The sequence below is a fragment of the Rhipicephalus microplus genome, chromosome 6 (assembly GCF_043290135.1).
Source record: "Rhipicephalus microplus isolate Deutch F79 chromosome 6, USDA_Rmic, whole genome shotgun sequence".
Lineage (NCBI taxonomy): Eukaryota > Metazoa > Arthropoda > Arachnida > Ixodida > Ixodidae > Rhipicephalus > Rhipicephalus microplus.
Window position 1 is genome coordinate 137,623,635 of NC_134705.1, and position 17,603 is coordinate 137,641,237.

Genomic DNA, 17,603 nt, shown 5'->3' on the forward strand with positions numbered 1-17,603 from the left:
ACAAAAATAGGGCACCGTACATGCGAACGTTAGGAAACGGCAAAGTTGGTTGGCCATGGGGGCTTGACGTGACCACCAAATCTAACGTTGAACACTGGCTGGGGCGCCGTCGGTAGAAGCCCGGACCTTTCATCGCTCGTATACTCTGAGCAGGCAAGCTTAGCGCGGCGGCTTCGAAGACTAGCTGTGTCCATCAGTGGACGCGAATGATGAGCATAGGCGCGGAGAAGTTCACTGCTGTGAAGTACAGAGAAATTTTCTTCATTCCGGTGATTTTTAGGTTCGTGCAGCAGAAACCTAAACTTTGTGATTTTGTCGAAAACTTTGCATGTCGCTACTCAATACATTGTAAAATAAAACTCAATACTTTCTTGACAAATTTTGTGTTTAAATGGGTATCGTTACTTTTACTTTTTCTGATACTTTCATACATTCACTTTGACCATTCATTTTTCTAGAATTTAGAGGCACTTCCCAGATCCAAGGTACTCCACTGATTCGAATGTGTGATTACGAAGGTGATGACACGCTGTATTGCATTGTGAAATGCACAATTTTCGTCTATTTATCTAAATCAATACACACTCACATATACTGTTTACCCTTTCTCTATATTACATGCCCACTACCCGCTATTTGCGCTGAAAGCTTTACTTAATCACGACATACGCTTCGTCTCGATATGCGATGTCTATCCGTACACGATAAGCTGTGCGTCATGTGATAGCTAAGTAGCACGTACTTATGCGAAATTCCATTGATCCTATAAGCATGACATTCAGCGTCACTGCCCGCAAAGCCATTTTCTCTTTTACAGCATTTGACTATTTTAGTTTGGATTGAAAATTCCTGGCGTTAGCGTTTAGCTTGACTGCGGCAGACCCAGAATTCCGATATCGGCATGTCCGTCGAAATTTTCAAGTATCAATAGTATTCGCCAGCGTCCTTTCAGTTCTTGAAATGCTTCAACTTGCACAGTTTGTGTCTAAATGTCCACGTAGCCGATTAGAAAGTACGTTAGTGGCTCTACGATCTTCGCAGTTTTCTTTACGAAGCGCCTGCAGGAGGCACGGAAGCCGAGAAATAGACGTACGGTTTTCTTGTGTTCGCGTGACGGGAAGGCAGCGTTGGCAACTGTTTTCAGCGGCTATGGTTTGTTGCAAGACTTACTAATGACAAGACCCGCAACAGCATCCCCTTGTGATGCATGAAGCTTCATGTCTTGCCACCCTGCCAGCCTTTTGCGACATACAGCCGTAATTTCAAGCTAAACTTGTGTGCGCAAATAAATCCAACACCGAAAAATATGGACAGGGGCAAGCTCAAATAAGTTGGCGTAAATACAATCACATGACAGTTTTTGGTCGTCGATACAATAGATTTTTTTTACTTTAAAACACTAAACATCTCCAATTCATTTTTTTTTCATTTAATGTAACGGTGCGTGCATAGCATATTACCGATGAACTCAATTTCAACTGCATTAGCAAGGTGCTTCCCTTAAAGCGCGTAGCAGTAGTACAATGGTATTATTTACGTACAAGAGTAGAATAAGCTTGTAATTGCGGACGTACATTTATAGTGCTTTTGATAAGGCAATAGATGAGTTTTCTGCTTTTTGTCAGAGAAGCCGAGACTGAAAGGGTCAACGACTGCATGCATGCTCACAACAGTGGATTGTACACTGTTGTTGTTATCAATTGACTGCCAGAACTACAGAAATATAGAACTCTTACTTATGCACCAACAAAGGGTAGATTAAATACTCGGATGTCTGAGTGTGGTACTCGTGAAAGATCAGTGGTAGATATACACGCAAACATTGACTGATTGATTAGCATGGTTTAACGCCACAAAACCACCATATGATTAGGAGAGACGCCTTAGTAGAGGGCTCCTTAAATTTTGACCACATGGGGTTCTTTAACCTGGCCCGAACATGATCAGTTATAGTCTCAAACACGTGTGCTAGTACATATAAAGTTATGCAAATGGCATTCCTTTAGATGCGTGTGCTAAGCGACTAAAGTGCCCTCTTTTCACCCCAGCAGCATTTCAAGCTGGGGTTCTCTATGTATCTACTGACAAATCTTCTCCCCCTCGCTCTCGCAGGTTTGACGTTCTTGAATATAAACAAAGAGATTTCAGAGAAACAAGAAACCTGAAAAAAATATTCTGGCACTGGGCGTCGAAACTACGCCCTCTCGCTCCTAAGCGTGTGGCCCGAGACCACGGAGAATACTTTGAATATGTCACTAATGGCGAGCTATTTATATTCATCATACACCGTTAGCGATCCTCACAGCTGAGCAACTTCAGTGCTTTTTCACATCAGTAGCGAGATTGCGCAAAGGGTGCGGGCTGGACACGCTCTTTAAAGTCTGGTGCACACCGGTGACTAGCAGTGGTCACGCGACCATTTGCGACTGGCGACCAAAAAGCGACTGTTGTTCACACCGGCACAGGCTGCATGCGAGCGACCGGAAGTCGCAATAGCGGAGAGTCACGTCCGGATCTCGTTATCAGTTAGAACTCTGGAGACCGGCGCCTATCAGCTGATCGCCGCCAGCTGAATGAGCGGAGCAAACCGGGCGCGCTGCATTTCTTGTTTTTATCCGTTCTCGCCAGCGCAATGAAAGAACAAACAACAAAAATTGAGCATCGCTGATTGGTTCCAGCAGCTTTGCAATCGCAGTCGCGTGACTGAAAAATCGGTCAGGAAGCGACAAGCCTAAAGCAGTCGCTTTGCTACCGTTTACGACCGGTCGCGACCATTTGCGAGCACGCCTCCCCAGGCCATGCTTGTTGAATCAAGCACACTTACCTTGTTCATGAGGCACTAAGTACGTTTGTGCATTAACCGCAGGATTACTCTGAAATTGCAGCGGTGAAAGACTGTACGACAATCACTTCGTTCATGGCATGTGGCCACGCTTATAAAGAGAGTGCGCTGCTCACACGAAGAAGCAAATATTGTGACAGTTGTTTGCACACGCCCTGTGTATACTTGTTCGTTCATTTTATGCGTGCTTTGCGCTTGAGGTGCGTGTTGCGAAATTCCAGCTGCTTAATTTTCTTAGCATGGCATTGCAAGTTGTTGCTGTAACAGTATTCCTGTAACATGTAGTTCGATTGCGCTATCACTAAAAGAAATAGATTTCCTTCGGAACGATAGCACACGTGTTGTTCATGGCGCGTTGTGGAGATGACTACGTGGTTGTTAGGTGGATTCTGTTTTGTTTGTTTTGTATTTCTCTTTTTTGTCAGATGCTGCCCAAGTATATATTGTGCCGTTCTATCAAATAAATTCTTGTTGTAAGTCAGTGCCGCTGTCTGTCTCCTTCTTTCTCTTGTCCCTCGTTTTTGGCGCTGTTTTTTAAGTGAATGTATTCCTTCGCATTTGCGACAAAACAATGCACCATAAACGCCCATGTACCTCTGTTAAGAAACGTTTCACTTTCATGATTTGATTTGTGGGGTTTAACGTCCCAAAACCACCCTATGATTATGAGAGACGCCATAGTGGAGGGCTCCGGAAATTTCGACCACCTGGGGTTCTTTAAGGTGCACCCAAATCTGAGTACACGGGCCTACAACATTTCCGCCTCCATCGGAAATGCAGCCGCCACAGCCGGGATTTGAACCCGCGACCTGCGGGTCAGCAGCCGAGTACCTTAGCCACTAGACCACCGTGGCGGGGCAACGTTTCACTTTCATGTTATACCGATTACCAAACAGAGGGTGCAGGCATGGCTCCTGATATGCTCGTAATGTTTCTAACTTTAGGAGTCTTGCTCATGCAGCATGTTTAATGCAAAAAAAAAATATTGCAGTCACTTTAGCAGCTTGTTTACCGCATTCCTCTTTTATGAATTGCGCACACAAGATATGTATTCTAAAATATACAATAGAAGAATATTATGACCAGTTTTGTCTCAAAACAAGGTTCAATAAATTTTCAAAGCCCGCCAACAATATCGCGCTTTTTTTCATGTCTCGTGACAAAAATTTTGTCTTTCAAAACGCTGCAAGGCCTTTACCAGTGCCATTTGTCTTGAGTCGCACAGCTGCGAGTCCTAGGAAACAATAGGCGGGGAACGCAGTATGTCGTTACCAGTATCTGAGTACGTTCACTGTCACGTGGGCTGCTGGCTTGAGTTTTGTACATTTTCCGGTATCGCTGCATAAATGAGTACCCAAAAAATGTCGAGAAAACTTATTCTCGCTATAGTTCTACTTGCCTCGTCGTTGACCGTGTTGGAGTGCGCATTCAACTTCTTTCGGAGAAAGACCTACAAAATTCATAAGGTAGGACGTTTATTTGGAAGCTCGTTGGAACTTCAGCCTGTCGCCTAAAACATCAATATTGCCATTCTAAGTGCTTGACGTCACTATCAAGCTTGTCCTTGTAGAGTGTACTACAGAAGCGACACTGCACTACTGTGCTAGCAATATAGACACCAATTGCCCATTTCACTTTGGAGTTTTCATCTTCGCGACACACCACTTGAAAATAAATGTAGTTATTAAAATTGACAACAGTGTTTCAAGTTTTCAACTTCAAAGATGGCTAGTTTTTAGCTAATATTTTGTATTTGCTCAATCAGTGACCATGCAGACTTGACTACAAGAATAATCTATTCGCGCTTATACAACACTGTAGACAAGGCTCCTAGAAACACCATAATTACAAACTGTTATATCGGACCTAGTTCAGCAATAGCTCAATGACATTTTGTTGCTGTCAAGCAGCAAATTGTTGTTGACGCTTAGAACTTTACGACTTTGACATTCATGATATTGTCACTTACAACTTCACGACATTAAGAAGCGTGGTACACTGCGAAAAACGGAAATCCAAACCGCTAGAGTACTCAGATAACCCTTTTTTCTTAAGGTGAGATCATCTCTGTGTGTTTATTATCTAAGGAAGAGGGTTTTACTGCGTCCTGTCAGTGGAGTCGCCGCTGCAGAAGTACTGCTCAAACGTAAACGCATTGCATGCACAATATAGTGCTCTACCGTTCCGAGCTTCTATAATGCTTGCCGTTGCTCTTCTATCAACTCCTTGTTTATTGAGTGGTGCTGAATAACATGCTTGCACCTGTTTTAAATCCGTCTGGACGGCTAGTGTGTGCATGCGAAAAATATAGCACTCAGCACAATATGATTGTGAAGCTCAACTTCTTTTACAGCCTCGTGGTTTTTCACTGAAAAAAGAATTACCCAGAAGTATTCTACAATGTGTACCCAGGGAGCATAGCAGTAATATAGTATTCCGAATGCAGTGCTACGAACGCATTCGATCTTCTGAGCTTAATGATATGTGTGAACGACAAATTCCACAAGGACATACCCATGTTCTTCATGTGACTCAGCATGGCCTCAGTGTGAACCAATAAAATGCTAAATCTTTGATCTAGTGTAGCAGCAATTCGGGCAAAGAGGCAAATATATGCATGCTTACCCAAAACTCTTAGGAAATAACATACTCGCTTGAAGAATAAATAAGGGCTACTTCGGTTCGTATTGGTTAAGGACGCATACTCGTCAATATCACAGTCGGAATATTTAGGCTGTTTTTTTGTGTGTGTGTGCACCACTATTCTTACGTAAATCACTCAATTCAGGGCAATGTCTTCTGGAAGCCTGCGAAATACGGTGGCACTGTGTGAAGCAAGGATCAAAGAATGTTAAACTGCAGAGAAATTCACACAAAAAAACAGTTCTATATATGTTTACAGTGGAGAACGGAAATTATATACTCCGTCTCACAAGCTGGTTCAGCACTAGGAACGCGAGGGCGATTTCAACTAATTACGAAGACAAGTTCTTCCACGTTTTATTAACCAACGAACATTGTCAGCTGTGGCCTAATTAGTTTAGTGCCCGCACCAAGAGATTGTTTGCAACTCAGTGGACCAAAGTTCGATTCCGGTTTGGTGAATGGAAATTTTTTGAAACTATCATTTTGACGTTAACCTTTTCTTGCTGCCTGATGCCAAATGAATCACACCACACTGCTCAAGAACTGGGTTTGTTAGTTTTTGTATTTAGATCTCTGTTATTGCGATTGCTCCTCGCGGAATAGGAGAAAAACATCTGAAGGTCACCTGTTTCTACTGAGTCTTATGTTGTTTTAAAGCAATGCTCTTTAATGTTAAGACTTCAAAATTTTCTCCCCGCAACGTATTCCAGAATGCACAGTTCACAAAATCACGGGTGGTGGCATAATTCCTGAATGTCTGTTCTTAACAAGCGCCCCCGTAACCGAGGTATATATAGAAAATGTTGATGTTACCCAAATTATGTGATGCGTGACTGTTCAGACACCCAACCGCTGTGGGGATGTTTACCACTTGCGTTATTAGAAGTAATTAACATTTAAAGGCGTGCAAAAAACGTGATTCTATGACTGATCTTTTTACGATCTACACAAAGTCAGCGTAAAACGAATGGAGCCAAATTGTCAGCAAGCGTCTTTTCGTACCAGCAGGTTTATTTTTCGCGCATTCTATTGGTCGCTACACGTACCAATAGAAAGAGACACGGGAGAATACGACAGCTTCCTAGCATATGCACTAACGTGGCACAAGCCATAGCGCATTTTATAGACCGCTTATTACATCGGAAGACAAGCTTTATCAACATCCTGCACTTAGTTGCTGCCAACAGGGATGACAACTCGTTGTCCTCTGCGATGGGGCGCTTAAGCTTGGTGGCAGTGTGGGTCTCGTTTCCGTGAAAGAAACAGTGCACAGTCCTGCGGAGCACTCCCAGGTCAAAGTTCTCCAGCTTATCTTTGCACTGGCATTCTTTTTCACCACAACGCTTCTTCGATGCTAACACTCTGCCCGCCTTATCTTTCTCAGACGCCCACTCCTACAGCATCCACTCGCTCACCAATGTTGGTTGTGCAGTCTTCTTAACGAGAAACGTCATGCTGGCTTCTTCTACGCAATCATTCCAAAGCGTATCTAGGACAGTTAGCACTAGCGTCTTCGCCTCTTTCGAATAAAATTGAACTTTCAAAGAATGGCATCAACTAGACGCGACTATAGACTTGATGAAGCCATGTTTTCCAAGGATGGCGCACCACTTTTTACAGCCTTCGCCTCCCGTTATTGACTCGCGTTTGTTTGCCCACATGCTTTATTCATTGCTTTTTTTGAAAATTCTAATTAATTAGTGCTCAATTCATAAATTTCTAGAATGCTCTCTACATAAATCGTGAAAGTGCAGGGACCTGTTTAACGGCTGACGTTGGCAGAAGGTAAAAAAAAAACTAAACAAAATACAATAATAAAGCGGAAGTAATCACAGCGCAGGCTTCTAGTTGGTTTCATATTTCAGGAGCACGCACAAAAGCACTTAGAACCAAAATAAGATACACGCCCAATGGGCCTACAATTTTGTGGTTCGTTGGGATACAACCGCCGTGCACCCGCAGCTTTCATATTGCTACCGCCAGCTTGTGAGATAGAGTATTGGTAAACTTCCCCTTCACGTCGTTTATATACGTAGCACGCTCTGTTTTAACCCAATCGCTAGGAATGTGTTAGTGTTAAGTTGGCTTTATTCTCAGCGTTGTATCGTCCTTCATACTGAAATCCTTGTCTGGTCATGTTTTGTCGAACATTTGTTACACTTGTCTTCCTTGGTTTCTATTACTGGACACATACACGATAGTGCACATTAGCACTGGTTTATTGCCCGTTACATCGGTGTAGCGCATCTACTCTCCCTTGTGCTCTGACCATTGGCACGCAAGAGAAGACACCAGCAGGCAGCACATGCAAAATTTGGAATGACAAAGTGAAAGCTTTCTTGTGGGGTGGGATGCAGATTTTAACATATGAGGAGCAATTAGCCTAGAAGAAGGCATGATAACATGACTGCTGAAGAGGACAAAATATATGTTGCAGTTCATGCGAACTCTGACAAAACAAGTGACTCTTTTTCCTGTGGAAGGAATGTTGCATTGTCGTGTTTTCTACTGACGGCTCGTATAAGTTCTTGCTTATTAGAAAGAAAATTTGCTCTTCTACAATGTCTAACTCAAGTGTTCCTTTGTAGACGTCTATGTTTACCATGTCAATCATATACTTTCAATATTCTATCAGCAGCATTTCGTGATTTTAACACAAATATACATATATAACATACGATAATGAAATGCTCTATACCAATGAACCTACTATTTTTCTCCGTGTAGTTTCTCGATTCTAAAGAACCTATATGGACGTACACAACGAGCAGACGCACGGACATTTTATGTGAAGTAGATGTGATGATAAACATTTCCGCCACTGCAATAAATTTCACGAGAGTGTCTTACGACCGCAAAGGAAGGTAAGCAGTTATGTTTGATTATAAACATATGGTTGTATTTGCTTCGGAAAGCAAGAGTTACCAGCCTAAATTACATTTGCTTATGAAAATTTTGACCACCGATTGAAAAATAACAATATCTCGGCCAAAACAGGTTTACGTTTTTTATTCACAACTGCAGTACATAAGCATGAGTTGTGTCTTCACCAGTCGCACACATACTCGCTGAACAAGACTTCTTGTTTTGCATCTTGTCTTCACAGAACATCTGCGGTATTGCATGGTGAATTCCACGAGCGCCGAAAGAAGCACATGCTTGTGCACACAGAAGGTACGTCAAGTACTTGGGCTCCATTGTTCCCATTATTTTGTTCCACTTCTTACAGGTGCTTTGAAATTTGCACAACACAGAGCGAGCAGCTTTTTGTGTTTTGAAAACAGACACTTTGCAGTTGCGATGATTCGAACAAATTGATGGAGACACTTCGAAAATTCTGATCATGCTCAATTCCTCTGGCATGCTAACTTCTGCGAGTAAGAATGGAAGAAGAACAATGTTGAAATGTCTGTAGCAAAGACACTGGGTAGAAAGGCAGCGCTGAGAGAGGAAGTGCTGAAGCCTATCGAACGATTACAAAACACCTGAGCTCCGACTGTGGTACTTAGGATGAAAACGCAGTAGAATTATTTGAGATTATCAAGCGGCTGGCGGAGATTTCTTTGTTAACAAAGGCGTAAGTATGAATGTGCGTATTAACGTTCAAACTACTGTGTAGAGTACAGCACAGCATATCCCCGATGACAACACCACTGAGGCGCACACTGAGCGGTGTATGTTCACCAAAAGCACATAGAAGACCATATTCTCTGCATCAATCATGCCTCTTCTGAGACTTCCCGGACGCGCTTGCATTCTCGTGCCTTATGTGAGGAATTCCCTGCATGACGTCATGTAGAAAACCACAGTTCCAAAGACCAAGGTTGCACAGTTTTTTTGTAGTGAGCTTATCTTTTAGGCACGAATGTCTGGCTGAAAAATTGTTTTTATGTAAACAATATAAGGTGTTTTTTATAAAAATATCCTGACCCTAAGAACAAATACCTTCTTTAACTTGTTGCTGCTTTCAGTTATCCTGAGTCACACACGAATTGTGGCAGAACACGTGTGCGACCGCAACAAAAAAAAAGCGGGTAGTGAGGCACATTCCCATTTTGCTACCTCCTACCTCCTAGTTAAGAAATTGGCCAGTAATTTTTTAAGGGACTTCTCAGAGCGGCTGATTTTGTGAGTTGCCGGTTGATGATACTTGACTTAATAGCGCGTAACACCCAAGAAAACAACACCATGGACGCTAAGACGGATACCAGATGCGATTGTCCATGTCTTTTGGGGTTCCTGTTAGAAGCATCGAGAGAAAGCGCGTCACCGGCACTGGTCACCAATACTAGGCTGCTTCTTCGGGTTTGTTTTAACATCGCGCGCATTGTTTTCAGCTGGTGTAAAATTCTGCGTAAACGAGAATCAATCTGATGCGTATGCTTTACCTCCACACTATTGCTGCACCATGATATGCGGCTCAGCGTGCAACTCGTGGGCAGCTTTAGAACTATCAGTGAATATATCAACGAACTTAATTCGGGACACAAAGCATACCTAGTAGTTTTTCAAGCACAGAGTCAAAGCACTTCCAAAGAATTTAGCTCTTCGTTCCGACTTCGTGGCGTTGTCACATCTATGGTACAGACACGCCCTTCGCTTGAAGGAAACACCCTCCTCCCCCGTTTATTGTATGAAACTTTCGTGCAGGTGCTGAATGTGTGCCACTATGTTCAAGATTTTTTATATGTTGTTTGTATACCACAAATAGTGAGACTTTTCCCTGATGACCCCAGATGCGAGCTTCAGCCCGGTAAAACTCGCAGTGCCGTTTAGTGAAGTTTCATTGAAAATACATGATTATTACCCACATATTCTGACGAAGTATGTGCAGGTTAAAAGCAGATCTGGTATCAATGCAGCTTCGGTGGCTAATCTCTTTAACCCGCTCAAAGCTCGGGCCTTTCTTAGGGAGCTGCTTATTACGAATAATGCTCGTTTTAACATTTTCACGTTTGTAAAACTTAATGCGTGCTTCGAGTTTAGCTTTAAATGTATACCTGCGACATTTGTCATCATTGAAGTTGCACGTTATATCATAATTATTATTGAAATCGGAATTCAGTTTGTACGTGCACATTACTTTTTAGAAGTGAAAATCACAATAATTACACAGTGATACAGGGCAAATTGAAAAACCTTGCTCAAACTTCAACATTTTTTTTCTACCTTCACTCCTATAAAAAGATATTAGCTGAGTACGTCGTACACGAAACAATGACGTGTGATATACCTGTAATATGCTTAATCAGATTCTTCTAACTACCATCTATGCATCTTAAATTTCAGGGGGTCTTTATGACCTGCACGAAGAGATGCTCTACATGAGTTCTGATCACAGCTGCGCAGTGTTCATGGTCACAAGATTGTTCGGTGGTCAGTTCCTTTATTTTCCTTTTTTGTTTTTTTTTTCATTGTTCATGTTCATAAAACCTAAACATGTTAGATACCAAAATTAAGTCCAAGTATTGCTCTATTTATTTATTAGCCGAGGTTTTTCATCTTTTCAAGGAAAGATGTTTGAGACTGCCGACGGCAACCATGGTTGACTAAACGGGGCTACAAGGTGCAACAAGTGCGAATTCAATTCATGCGTATGGTATATCACATTGTACCGTATTCTTTGCAAATAAACGTAAAGTATAGAAGGAAGGCTGGCGCTATGTTCCCCGTGTGCTCTTAATTGCCTATACATGCAGCTTCTCGAGGTGAGCATCTAGGACTAACCTTCATTTTTCTAGTATTAACGCATTTAACCCTGGTACACGAAGACGAATGAGAAAATCTTATTAGTGCCTTGTGTTTGGTTTCTGCCAACACCTGACTATTAATGCTCAAATCGATACTTGAATTTGCTTTATTGTGAAAGCTTTTGCACTAACTAGCATGCCGGGGACTGTAACAGTACTGACCATAAATATACACCATTTAAAGCGGCAAGAATGAATAATTGCAATTACAAAACTCTGTGAATCAAGCGCGTTTCAGCATGAATAGCAAGTCTTCTTGAAATATCTGCATATGCATTGTTCTTATAGGGGCACCGAGAATTGTCTGAGCTGGTTCTGGCTTAATTCTACTGATATGAGCAGAGAAGCCGAAACGTTCCAGCTTTTTCAATCATTCTTTTCAAATCAAATGCAGTTGTTTTACAATTAGTTGCCAGGAACATTTTCAAACTATGCCAAGTACAAGGAGACGGATATAGTAATACCCGTATGTTGTCTATGGTCAGCAGCAGTATTATGAATATTTAGCACTTCTTGGCTTTCTTAATAAATAACTGTTTTGGAACATCCTTGTCTCTTTTTCTAGGTACATTTCGCAGCTATGATTTGCGACTTAGAAATTCATCTGTGGCAAAAGGGCCTCGAAAAGACTGTGTTAGAAAATTCAAGAGGCGTGACCTTAGAGGACAAGTGATCTACAGACCAATGTGCCAGGACATACTCCACGGCAAAGAACCAGGAACGATGTCGAATTTCACAGTCGAAGGCTAGCCATTGACCAATTGGAGCGCTAACGTATTTTTTGTAAACGTGTCTACAACCATAACGTCATATATAAAGCAAATTCCAAGACGTTATTGTGACACCACTTGGTGATTCTGAGATATACGACTAAAGACGATACTTCTGTATCACCATTCAGTATTTTCTTCATTAATTCTTGTGCGACCATTTGGAGGCTTCATCTTATGAAAAAGAAAGCCTGTGGGGCCTCTAAATGGCAAAGATCTCAATAAAATAATAGAAGAGGTGGAGCATACTTTCAGGATTGCTACTCCAGAGTAAATTCCTAATGACTTGTGTATGGTATATTTGCCCACACTCAATAATATCTAGTTGCCATTTCTTTACAACCAGCTAAACTGTGTAATCGGGAGGAATCACAACAACAACACAAATGTACTATTCCGTAGCCCTAAGGTGAAGAAAGCTACAGCAGGAGTGGGAAATACTAAACTTTTATTAGGAAGAACTTATGGCTGGGAAACGGAGAACTAAACTGCATGAAAACAATACATGCTGTGTTTACTGGTTGCCGGTAACACAACGTTGGCCGTCGATATTGTCATCATCTGCTGAGAGCATCGTCTTTTGTAGGGCAGTAATCAAACCTTTTTGCGTTATTGTTCGTGCTCGTGTTAGTTTTCTAATACACTTGATAACTGGGTTCCTGCGAGTAATGTTAACAAAATAATGTCGAAGAGTCTCTACGATTGTCAAGAATTGCGGCGCTCTGCACAGAGCACAGCTAACAGATAATGCGACGGACACCAGAATACAATTGTTAATGTTTATGAACAGGCGTGACAATGCTCTCTGTAAAAAGCATCGTACCAATGCTTAAAACGAAACACGGAGTGGAGAAAGTTCAATGCAGTACGAGGAAACAATAATAACGTTGGCGAATATTTGAGTCGAGTATTTTGTGAGCCCAGAATGAATATGTATTTATTTTTTTTATTTGGCATATAAATATATATATATATATATTATTCAGGCATGTATATACAGTGTTCCTAGATGCATTGCACGGGGTGACGGGGGTCGTTACGAAGGCACAGTTTATAGGCAATGCGCAAAGCCCTGACAATGCTACCTGCCCCTTCGGGTCAAAAGCAGAGACGGGCTCAGGCGAGTAGCGTTCCCGCGAGCGTGGCAATTTCATGGAAGAGTGCGTTGTTCACCGTGATTTAACGAATGTGTTGGCGCTCGGTGACGTCGAGACATAACTTCTGCGTAGTTGGCTGCTCGAGCAGATAAAAAAGTTTCAGTTTCGCGGCAGGAGCCAAGCAATGAATGCGATAGCAACAACTTGGAATATAACGCTGAGAACGGCAAGCATATCGGAACGTGCTGCGCGCTACTCACGTTCAAATGACGCACTAAAAGAACACACGCAGGACGAATGAAAGCTAACAAAGTTTACAGCTCAATATTCAACGCGCTGTTTGAAAAAAAAAAGTGACGCACGAAACGGATTCGCAGGTACAGATGCGTGCAAGCTAAAAAGTGTCCCAGCTGTCAGTTCGCTGTGTCTGTAAAGCGCGCTCTTTTCGCTAACGGGGCCTGTGCAGCGAGCGTAGTGACCTTTGTGCGCCCGGCAACTACAACGCAATTCTGCCAGTAAAACACGAAGGCGCATGTTCCTCCCCCCCCCCCCCCCCCCCGCAGGAGAAGCGGGCACGCGAGAGCGTATAGAAATTCCCCCTACCTCCCTCCACGGAGCAAAGTACGCATGGGAGGAGCGCATACCCACTTCAGGCGTAATTCTCCATCATCGTGAGTGACTGCATGAACAAGTGGTACAAAATTTCTTCCAAATGTTGAGCGGATACCAAACTTCTCAGAAAAACGAAGGATATAACATAGTAAAGGCCGGGATACTACTCTGAACCTATGATTTTTATTGGCGTAACGCATATCTAGCAAGGATGTTGTATTAGTTAACCAAAATGAGTTTATAAACGTGTCTGAAAGGCCACTCTTTCAGCTTTCGCTGTGACTGTACTGCGCGTTCTGCCCAGGTGTAGCTTTTCTTTTTTTTCTGAGAGAGAGAGAGTCTCACAAAATTATTTCGTCATAGCCACAGTTAAACGTGGAAGCACTTTTGCACATGTTTTTTTTACCAAGGTGCCATTATCTTTTCTAAACAGCTGAAAATCAGCGTTTTGAGTATGCCAAATAAATAAATGACATTTTCTCGTTTGTCTAGATGGTAGCCTTCTACTTTCAACTGTATACTTCTCGCAAGGACTCATGCGCGTATGTGTTATGTTCTGGCAACCAAGCAATTTTCTATAGACAGCGGAACGTGGTTTGTACCGGGTTTCTTAAAATGCTGCGAAAAGCAAAATTTATTTGCCCTAAAGAAAACATTGGTTGGATGAAGCATTGTCTGATTTCACAAAACGAGTCATTTCACCAAAACCAACGTTTTAAGTATATTTATAGGAGAACATCCAGGTTAATTAGCAGATAACCAAAGAGCATAAAAGTAATTTTAAAGTTTATTCTTATGGTCTTACAATGATGTTACGGTGGGTACGGTTTAAAATTTATAGTATGGCTTAAGCACAGATTTCAGAGTTAGTGGTTAAACAGTTCAGTTTCATAATTACTGTTGCAGCTGTTCTGTTTACGTTTACATTCATTATTTTGCGGACTCCAATGCAAAAAAAGCAGAGAACGGCAATTTTTCTTATTTCCTAAAATGAATATAGAAAATACAGATTTTGTTCTTCAGTAAATAATAATATAATTCTTGAAAGAACTTTTTCTCATGATTAAAATTTTATTTCTTTAGTAATGGAACTCGACGAAGCTTTGAGGGTGTTCTTTCTTTCACCATGACAAAAATTCATGTGATTTTTTTCTCACTTGAGAAAAAAATTTGTTTATATATAACACTGCCTTTCCACTGCAGTAAAATTCATGAGTTTTCAGAAATACTTTGTCAGGAGCAATGCAAAATCAGTACTATGTGCGTGACAGAGGAGATTGAAGGCACAACAGGTAACTTTTAGGCAAATAAAACGTTCTACACTTTACCAAATCCCTCCGTGCACGGCAATTCCTTTTTTTTTTATTTGCCAAAAAATATTCTCGAGAATAATTCTAAACTGCTATTAGCAGCGTTCTGCACTTCTGCCACCTGGCTGCACAATTATATTGCAATGAAAGCATGTTTTAAAAAACGAAATTTTTGCGCTCGGTATTACTATGAAGCGAGTGTCTAAAAATACCACAGAACATAGGCACTACTTCTTAGGCCAGAAAAGAAACATGCATTTTTTAATATATCATCTTTATTAGGCGGCGTTGTGAAAGATGGTACAGCAACTTCAGAGAAGTTATACAGAGAAACACCTACGTAAATAGAGTTAACAATGCGGTATTGTGGTTCCGACCACCTGTCGCATAGAAAAACCTTCTGTTTCATTTTCTGTTTCGCACGTACGCTTCGCTGTAACCCGTTTGTTCTAGCTCCAAAAGAATGAAAGGAAGCAAATCGCTAATTGTCTTTTTAGTTAGCGCTCATTTCACCACGTTACAATGCAAGTGGAACTTCGCAGAAAAGACCTACGCCATGAAAAAGGTAGCATTTCTATTTATATATATATTTAGTTATTTGAACCGTGGAATATTTAAGAGATATAATTGCCGGAGCGAAAACACCCCGAGGTTTTTATTGCGCTATGCAGAAGTGACAATCTATACTACGCTGTAAATAGAAAACGTACTCATAATAGTGACGCGTAAATCACCCATGTTATTCTGTGAGAGCATTGAAACACGTCGTGAGCGACGCAGCTTTTATTGCTACAGACAGTTTTTTAGGTTCTTTCAACACTATTCAGGCAAACTTTGAAAAAGGAAGTACTTCATCAAAAGAGAGATGGCATTCTCTACTCTATACTTCTTTTGACAGAGAGTGGAAAAAAACACAATACTGTACCCTTTCTCTGCAAATGTTTAGAAAGTAGAGTGGAAGCTGGGTTCTGCAAAACGCTTGCGTTCAAAGAATTTCCGAAAGATATTGAGGCAGTAGCTCGCAAATGCATCAAGCTATGGCAACCTTACCGATACCTGATTTTTGCCTTTGAGTGTATACACTGCACCGCAATCGGGTCACATTCGCATGGCATTCTCAATCGCTAGCCTGTCTTCACTGCTAAATGGGCTCAGTGCCGCAAGGAAAGGAGCGTCTTTGTGCATGACATTGGCCGTTATGAGCCACCCTAGATGGCCTGCAACGTGTAGAGTGGGGAAGTGCCCACTACAGTGTAATTGTTCCTTTTCTGAATTGGTTTAGTTCCTGCAATATGCGTTCTTAGGGCAACATGCGCACCCTCGCAGCTGCACACAATGTTGCTGCTGTAGGTGATAGGGGTGATCAATTATGCATGTATGCTTTGCAACTGGTGGACCTTTAGGTTAAGCGGTGTTTAAACGTTTGGTGTGATACCTACCTATGCAACACAGTATTACATGCGTTAGGAGACTTCTCCGACAACATGGATTTTGTATAGGTTGTTCTCCCCCAATACCAATCGAATTTCTGCCATAGCCGCTGCATTTTTATTGAAGACGAAAATGCTTCAGACCCGTGTGCATAAAATTTAAGTGTGCGTTAAAAACCCCAGGTGGGCGAACGTTCTGGAGTCTTCTACTACGGTGTCTCTCGTAATCAAATGGTGGTTTTGGGACGTAAATTTTCAATAATTATTATCAATATTCTGAAAGAAATTCAAACATTAACTCATCCCTGTGTGGTATAACACCTATATGTTTTTTACGCAGAGGTCCTGCGTGTGCTATTCACTTGAACAGAAGCCGATTCTTGCTTGTAACTTATCACTCTGTGGTATAGCACCTATATATATTTACGCAGAAGTCTTGGGTATGCTATTCACTTCAACCGATGCTAGTACTTGCCTATTTCGTGTATCTATTGGGAGTTTTCGCTCTACCACAATGATGACTTTTCGCTATCTACTGATGACACTGACACCGATGATATGATATTATTTCCTGTTCTTCCTACGGCGGCAACTTCAACATCGACTGCCCGACATCTTTCTGTCACTGGAGGAGTTCGCACGAAATGTGGCTGCAACAACTGCGCAGAAACAACAAGCGACCCACAATAGTAAGCTTGCGACGCTTCAAGGAGAAAAACACCACTACAGTCCTGACAACGAGAATTTCGTCGTCAATCTGTCCTCCAAACAACTCTCCCCGACAGAGCACAGCGTGCTGGCAAAGGGACACAACTTCAACACGACCACGACACGCCCGTCACTGCCGAAGATCATCGCGGCTACGGAGGAAGGCATAAGGCGACTCGACAGCGGCATTCGGGAGAACGTGCGTCTCAAGGCTATCGGCGTACTATCAAAAATAGGAAAGCGCCGTGAGCACAACCCGTCGAGAGAGGAGTGTAAGGCGATCCATGCGCTCCGAAATGATGATAAGGTTGTCATCCTCCCGGCCGACAAAGGGAACGCAATGGTCCTACTCGACAGGGAGGCATACAACGACAAAGTGCGAGACCTGCTGGACAGTCCGGCCTACGAAAAGCTGACGAAGGACCCCACACCAAGTGT

The 17,603-nt window shown here is 42.1% G+C and overlaps 2 protein-coding genes across 3 annotated transcripts in view; both read left to right on the top strand.

The window, feature by feature from the left end:
* The first annotated feature begins 4,072 nt into the window (after positions 1–4,072).
* LOC119185235 (uncharacterized) lies at positions 4,073–12,138 on the top strand. Its single transcript, XM_037434328.2, has 5 exons — positions 4,073–4,308; positions 8,216–8,352; positions 8,595–8,662; positions 10,778–10,864; positions 11,804–12,138. The coding sequence occupies exons 1-5, from the start codon at positions 4,189–4,191 to the stop codon at positions 11,986–11,988; spliced, it is 597 nt and encodes a 198-aa protein (XP_037290225.2). The 5' UTR covers positions 4,073–4,188; the 3' UTR covers positions 11,989–12,138.
* A 3,303-nt stretch (positions 12,139–15,441) lies between these two features.
* Positions 15,442–17,603, top strand: part of LOC119167974 (uncharacterized) — a 39,071-nt gene continuing 36,909 nt past the window's right edge. For both annotated transcript variants that reach the window (XM_075866678.1, XM_075866679.1), the window contains exon 1: positions 15,442–15,592. In XM_075866678.1, coding sequence (XP_075722793.1) covers positions 15,491–15,592 — 102 coding nt within the window. In that variant the 5' untranslated portion in view covers positions 15,442–15,490. The remainder of the gene's footprint in view (positions 15,593–17,603) is intronic.